The following is an 8,113-nucleotide window of genomic DNA, read 5'->3' as shown; positions in this document are numbered from 1 at the left end:
GTAAAAATACGAATACTGGTATCAGAAAACTTTTATAAGCAACTATGTCAAGGTTTAGATGTACAAGTTACGATCTGATTTTAGTTTTAACAAATAAAACCTACCGAAATTGAGCTAATAACAGTAATGTACTTAAATAGCCCATCCAAAACGCCTTTCGATCATAATTTCATTATGATACGGTAAAATACGAAATCTATCAATTTATTTTATTGTTAAATTATTTAAAAACTCTAAGACATTTTTATAGAAGTGTCTAATGAGAAACTTTTATAAAATATATGTAAATTGTAAATTGTAATTGAAATTTATTATATTGAACATTGTTTCAATAATTGATTAAACATTTTATAATTTAATACATTTATTATGATCAATAACAAATGATGACTAAGTTTTTGATAAAATACATAACACACAACATATGCATCCTTAATTGATTGGTATATTTATCTTTTGACTTTTAATGTAATATAATAGTCTCAAAACAGTACTGGATTTAATACCAGGTATTCGACTAGCAGCTCCAATCTGAAAACAAAAATAAATGAATCAACAAAATACTTTACTATGTTATTTTTCTCATACAGTTTGTGGTCGAACATAGGATAACTTTTCGATTTCTTCTTTTGAGATACTTAGCGATGTACTGTAAATAAAAGATTTATAATATAAATATCATATAGTATATGTTTATGTTGACAGCAAAATAATAATAAATTACTGTGTATAATCTATGTCCTTAGGAACAAGCAGAGATTGATCAACTTCTACTTGTTCAATATCCTCCTGTTGATCATAAATAGATGCTTGATATAAAGCTTCAATTTTTAGACGTTCCCAAATTCGATTGTCTTCAAACTTTCCACCAAATTTATCAGGAAGTACTGTTTCCAATTGTTGTAACGTAATGCCTTCCTTGGACAGACCCAACATTTCAAATGCCCTGTTATAATATTACAATAATTAAAAAACAAGTTTTTATCTATTTTATACATACTAATATTATACTCTGCTTGCTGAGAGAACATGCTTACTTTGCGTATACAATTGCAAGCGAAAAGTGGGGAGGTTGGTTTTTGTAGTGGTATATAACGTATTTTAGTTTGCGCACAACTACATTCTCTCGGCAAACAAAGTATATAAATGGATACACACGTTTTAGTCTCTGGGTTTCTTGAAGTTTTTAAGCCCAAAGATTTCTTCCACTTATACATGGTCTGAGAAACTGATTTCAATAATTTAGTTCCTTCTTCTAAGCCAGAAAGTATACTTAGTGTTTGATCAAAACGTTTTTTACTGACACAACCAATGTTGTAACCTATAAAATATTATAAATTATGTTATAAAATATCTTTTGAATATTCTGATGTTAGAAAAGAACCTTTCTGAGTCAGTCTGATATCTGCATTATCAGGCCTTAGATGTAAACGAAATTCAGCTCGACCAGTGAACATGCGATAGGGTTCATCTGTGCCTTGTGTGGTTAAATCATCAACAAGTACACCAATATAAGCTTCGGTTCTACTTAAGGTAAGACTATTTTTGTTAAGGGACTGAAAAAATTGATTACATTTTAAACAAATAAAAAAACATTATGATTTTTATCACTCACCTTAGCACCAGCATTAATTCCAGCCAATATACCTTGAGCAGCTGCTTCTTCATAGCCTGTTGTTCCATTGATTTGACCAGCAAAGAACAATCGGCCAATTTTTTTGGTTTCCAATGTGGGATATAACTCTCGTGGATCCACATAATCATATTCGACTCCATACCCTATGAAATAACTTGTTAGTTTATTTCTAAACTAAAATTGTTCACCTTACCATACTGGATAATATTGGCATTTTCTAGTCCATTTATACTTCTTATCATTTTTATTTGCAAATCTTCAGGTAGTGTACAAGATAGACCATTTGGATAAACTACATCACTATCAAAGCCTTCTATTTCAAGCCATATCTGGTGATTTCTATCACGAAATCTAAAAATATTTTTAATGTTTAAAATAAAAACTATAATTTATACTTTTAAAATATATATTATATATACTTGAGAGATTTAGATTCAAGTGATGGACAATATCGAGGACCCTTTACTTCTTCCTTGATATGTCGATTTACACTTAAATTATCAATTACAATTTGGTGAACTTTACTGTTAGTATATGTTAAATAACTTTTTATTTGTTCTTCAGGCTAAACAAAAAAGCCAAATAATAACAATAAATACTCAACACATAATAAGCAGACTAATAATATATTTATTTACTTTTAGCCAAACAGAATTGTTCATAAATGAAAACGGTGTTGGTAAATCATCTCCGAGCTGATAATTTAAATTAGTAAAATTAATTGATTTTTTTTCAATTCGAGGTGGTGTACCAGTCTTCATTCTTCCTATATTAAATCCTAATCTTTTTAAAGTGTTGGCTAAGCCAATAGAAGGCTTAGAATTGATCCTGCCTCCTGCCTTTACAGTCATTCCACTATACATTTCACCATTTAAAAATGTTCCAGTAGTCAATATAACACATTTAGTTCTTATCAATATTTCATTTTCTAATAATTAAAAAAATCAATATTGCATTAAAATATTAGTAATACAAAATAAAACAAAACAAATTATATTTGTATTATGGATAATAAATACTCATTAAATAAACTGTCCACATTTCTTACTCCCAATGAACTGTATATTATACTCAATATAAAAGTATATAAAGCATAAAAATAACAAATTTGAAGAAAAATAATATCTGTACAATTTAAAAACGTTTGTTTAACTTCCACTATTTCCATATGAAAATTATTGAAATATATGTGTAAAATAAACAATACAAAACATTTTAATTAACTAGTATAAACAAAATTAATACATATATATATTTTTTTGAAATACTTATAATTTTTTTATTAATTGAATGATGCTAAGAGCAAAAACATGATCAACTATTTACTAAACATTTAAATGTTTTAAAATAACATAATATATTATACTACCTAATAACACTCCTGTACATTGATTATCGTTGTCAAGCAAAATGTTGTCTACAGATCCTTCAATAATATCAAGATTAGGAGTATTTTCAAAAAGCTCTGCTTGCATATGCGTTTTATAAAGTTTTCTGTCAACCTGTGCTCTTAGACCCCATACAGCTGGTCCTTTTCTGCGATTTAAAACCTATAATTATACTTAAAGAAGATATTCTAGTTACATAGAATCATATTACTTTGTAATGAATGCCTGAAAGATCACAGATTTTTGCACAAAGTCCATCTAATGCATCAATCTCTCTCATAAGATGTCCTTTACCTATACCACCAAATGAGGGATTACATGACATTTCTCCTGAAAACATATTAAAATATAAGATATAACATCTGTGCATGAAAATTGCAATGAATATTTTTATAATCTTACCAATAGATGATTTTTTGTGAGTCACTAATAAAGTAGATGCTCCCATTCTAGCAGCAGCGGAACATGCCTCAGTTCCAGCATGTCCACCACCAACTACAATCACATCATATTGTTTTGAAAAATGACAAAAACATTTTATAAAACCAAATTGGTGAGTAGATAATAACCGACCAAAGTTTTTTAAAGATCTGATAAACATTTTAATTAATTCTAAATCATTCAATTACATTTTAACTATTTGAGTAGATATTAGACCAGTATAAAAAAATTATAATAAATGACAATGAAATGGTCAAAATTAAAAAGAATAAATAAGATTATGATCAAAAATGTCTTATGTTTGCTTGATAACACTTTTTAAAATATAACCAAGCTCTATATTTTTATAAATTTTTATATTTTAAATTTTCATTTTTCGCATTAAAATTTAAAATACCAAGTGTAAGTACTTATCAGTAATTAGAATTTAACAATTGATAACAAAGATAAAATGATAATAATATTATATTTTGTGGTAACAGGTTATTATGTGGTAATAGATCGTTCTACAGTATACCATGGTTATTAACAATTTGTTTGATATTATCTAATAATTTATTTTTGTTAACGTTCTATACGATTTAAACTACTACAATGTCCAAGCATAATAAAGAATAATTATATTTACCATCACTGCAGTTAATATTAATCACTATTCACTAATAGTATAACAAAATTATATTATGAATATGGCTATTTTGTTATGTGATCAATGATATATATTTTTTTAAAATAAATCTTTAATAATAATTATATTAGTGTTATTAGTTATCGTACTCAGTTATTGTTGGTTTCGCTATTTATTTTAAAAACGTGTGGACTACTCGTATTTCGTAATGCGAAGCAGAAGTAAAATACTAAATTGTTAAGTTCTAGAATATTATTCTAGAACATAGAATATTGACTAATTTTAAACGCATCTAAAAACAGTATTGTAATAATATACGTATTAACATAATTTTTAATTGTTTGTATAAGATATTAAATAATTTAATTTTTTTACAGATAAAAATGACATCAATATAAATCGAAAAAGGACTAAATAAAGTTTTTAACGTTCCTAACTATATACCGTAAATAGAACAAAAAAAGCTATCAATATTTAAAAAATTATATTATGCCTGTAAAATACTAATATTATATATATTTGTTTAAAATTTCGAATCTTTACGTCTTCTCAAAAAAAAATTGAATTACCACGACAGAATAAAATCGATTTTTTTGAAAACTGATATAGCGATAATAATTTTTCTTTTTTTGTAGACCATTAGAAAATAATTAATAAAAATTTTAAATTTATCTATTGATCAACTAATTTATGTTTTTTAAATAATCAAAATTTTAATCTTTATCATATCGAAATTCTGACTTAGAAATTTTTAAGTTATTTTAATTAAAAGTAGTTGTTTTTGACATTTTATTTATTTCATTTTTTTGTAAATTTGAATGAACTTAAAATTAATATAAATAATCATCTAAAAACCCGGATAAAATCAAAGTCTTATAATCAAAATACCCTGGAGACCAAAGATATATTTTAATATTTATTAGAAGCGAAACATCCGTAAAATCAATTTAATTTTGGTATCATAACCACTTCGTCAGTTATTAATAAATTATATGTATAGTAATTAATATTATATTATACCTAATATAGACAATGTTTCAAATTACATTAATCAATAATTACGGGCGATTGTAAACTCCGCCGATTTATAAGTAGTCGATTTTAGGGTTGGATTTATAACATGTAAATTTCACCGATCCATTTTTTTTACCTGAAAAAAAAAATGTAAATTCCACCGATACGTATTTTTGATCTGAAACACGTTAACTCTACTGATGGTAAAATCCACAGATTACAACTAGACATGCCAAAAATATTTAAACACCATCATTTCGTCATTCAAGGCAAACAATATTACCATTATGCAATTCGTCAAAGCTGCATCTAAACATTATCAAACCAAATTTTAAATTTTCTTTAAGTAATTATTTTTTATCAGTTTATTTTAATTAACTTTATTTAAACTACAAACTAGTCATTAATTATTATATCATTTATTTTAATATTGTGTAAAAAAAAATATAAGTATCTAAATATAATATATATAAATAATAAATCTGTACATAAATTATGTAGGTACGTATTACCTATGTATTGTTAATTATTATTAATAATTATATATTTTTCTATTTTAGTTTTTGAACGGAATGATGAATGTATTGATTTTACAATGATGTATGTGTGTTTTTTTTTTGTATAATGCTTCAACTTCAAACTTCGGAGGTGGTTTCTGATGGCAAAGTGAATATCCTTGGTGCATTATAGAGGTAAAGAGTAAACATTTTCCAACAGTATTCAAAAAAATCGAAGAAATTTTGAAAATTTAATACAAGGTTTCTTATGAGTTGTTCTTATTGTAGTTAAAAACATTAAAAATCGTTAGTCACAATTTTTTTTTATAAACGTTTATAGTTCAAATATTTACAAAATCTATCGAAAACGCGAAAATTTGTAAGTAATTTTGAAGTTGAAAAATCATAAATTTTTTATATACAAAGTTCTTCATAAGTTATTCTTATAGAGATCAAAAAATTTTAAGAATACATATGCACAATTTTTTTTTATTAGCATTTGAAGTTCAAATATTGACAAAATTTCGTCAAAACCATGAATATTTGCAAACTATTTTGTAGGTATAATTCATAAAAATTAATAATTAATTGATTAACTATGACTTTTGTAAATAATGCGTCCTAATTGAAAAATAAAATATTTATTTCAAAAATAAATAGAATATATGGCAATATTTAAATATTATATATCCTAGACTGACAAATCATCTCCGCTCAGAATCGTTTTTAGTATACAATGATACCTATCATTGCATTCAAATTTAACCTACCCTAGTCCGAGATTACCCTCTAATATACAGCAGAGCGGTACCCACTTATTTTCTATTTGATTATTATATGAATTTTTTTTTTAATTATTGTATTTAAATACAATAAATATATTATAATAAATCTGCAGATAAATTATATAATCTTAGTTAATCAGATTGGATTTGGATTACAATTAAAAAAAAAAAACATACCGGTGGAGTTTACATATTTTTTTCAGGTAATATAAACGTATCGGTGGAATTTACATGAAAAAAAGTCTAAAATAGCCGCAATTGGTGGAGTTTACATGCGCCCATAATTACTATTAAATAAAAAAAAAACACTGTAAAGGAGTCTTTCGTTAAAATAACTAAACTTAAATTTTTTGAAGAAAATCATTTTCTCATAATTTTTAATAGTATTACCTTATCAAAAATTGATAAAATAACTATCCGATGAAAATTTTAAATCTCTATGCTAAACATTTTTTGAATTTTAATAAATAAACCAAATAAATTTTGTTAAATATTGGGCTCCCATAAAAATTTTTGTTTTTCCACCAGTTTTCATTAGTTTTTTTTTTATATATATTTATATATAATTTAGAAGTTAATATAATTATTATATATGTAAAAGGCCAAAAATTAAAAGTTGAAACATTCAAAGTTAAATTATTTTTTAGAAAAGATATTGCATAAAAAATTGGTCTACCTATATTATTTCTGGTTGAAAGATTATAGGTACGTAAAAAACATCATTGATAATTATTCAGATTGGAAAATAATTTTAAAGGAACTAATACGCGTTTATTCTTTTTGAGTAATAGGAATGAAGAACTGGAGAGAGTCTCAACACAGCTGAAAATGTATTTGGTATTTTGTATTATGTATTTATATACTTCTAGCGGGTAACCCGTCGCGGCTTTTCCCGTAAAATTTTAACAGGTTTATAATAAAAATTAATAATTTATGACAAAAATTTGTATCACGAAACTCCTCTATAAGCTATATTTGATTTATTTCCATTTGGCACTAAAATTACCTACTCAACTTGTCGTTCATGTGAAAAACTCCCTAAAAATGTGAGCTATAGGCTCACGCCTTAATGTCTCACGGCTTATAACTTATAAGTGTCTACCTATACTCATCGATGTTTATAGGTGTACAATTTACACGTAAAATTTTGTTTTTCAACCCCTTTAAAAACAAAATTTTGAAAAATCCTTTCTTAGTGCACGGTGAAATTATAATATTAATTTACCCCAAACATTTTAAATTGATAGCTCTAATAAGTTCGGTTCTTCGTTGATTATAAATCAGTCACTCAAGACAGCTTCATTTATCTTTACAGATCATAATTATACTTATCAATTTTGCGACAATTCAAACAAGCAGTCGTGGCCGAGCGGTTAAGGCGTCTGACTAGAAATCAGATTCCCTCTGGGAGCGTAGGTTCGAATCCTACCGACTGCGACATACTTTTAAATTTATCTTGCAATTTTATTTATTAAGCTAAGTATTTTAATATAAGTGACATTTTAATGAACCTTTATAATATCGTCTATACATACTGTTAGTATTTAAGCTTAATTACTCGTATGAGTGATTGTATTTTATAAATTGAAAAAAAAAATAATAATTTAGATTTATTCATTTTTATACATTTGTTGCTTTCAAGATTTCGAGTTCAACATTATTACCTACTATTTTTCAAAACAGAATAAAATAGACAATTTTATTAATATAATTTAATTTATATA

At 25.5% G+C, this 8,113-nt stretch overlaps 1 protein-coding gene and 1 non-coding gene across 3 annotated transcripts; one reads left to right on the top strand and one right to left on the bottom strand.

Annotated features, from left to right (window-relative positions):
• Positions 1-366: 366 nt before the first annotated feature.
• On the bottom strand, positions 367-3,689 carry LOC112598431 (protein MTO1 homolog, mitochondrial). 2 transcript variants are annotated; one of them, XM_025344893.1, is made up of 12 exons: positions 3,427-3,689; positions 3,236-3,354; positions 3,006-3,186; positions 2,275-2,564; positions 2,056-2,201; positions 1,830-1,987; positions 1,616-1,779; positions 1,385-1,556; positions 1,159-1,321; positions 725-946; positions 589-649; positions 367-531 (listed from the first exon to the last, which is right to left on the bottom strand). In XM_025344893.1, the coding sequence occupies exons 1-12, from the start codon at positions 3,623-3,625 to the stop codon at positions 433-435; spliced, it is 1,974 nt and encodes a 657-aa protein (XP_025200678.1). In that variant the 5' UTR covers positions 3,626-3,689; the 3' UTR covers positions 367-432. The 2 variants fall into 2 exon arrangements, with proteins under 2 accessions (XP_025200678.1, XP_025200679.1); XM_025344894.1 differs by having other exon boundaries at positions 3,006-3,172; positions 3,427-3,518.
• A 4,055-nt stretch (positions 3,690-7,744) lies between these two features.
• Trnas-aga lies at positions 7,745-7,826 on the top strand. The gene has a single exon. It is a non-coding gene; the product is annotated as a tRNA-Ser (tRNA).
• Positions 7,827-8,113: the final 287 nt, after the last annotated feature.

Source organism: Melanaphis sacchari, unplaced genomic scaffold (assembly GCF_002803265.2).
Source record: "Melanaphis sacchari strain LSU unplaced genomic scaffold, SCAv2.0 Contig48_pilon_pilon, whole genome shotgun sequence".
Classification (NCBI taxonomy): Eukaryota; Metazoa; Arthropoda; class Insecta; order Hemiptera; family Aphididae; genus Melanaphis; species Melanaphis sacchari.
The sequence above is the reverse complement of the archived record's forward strand: the minus strand, read 5'-3'. Positions and strand labels throughout refer to the sequence as shown.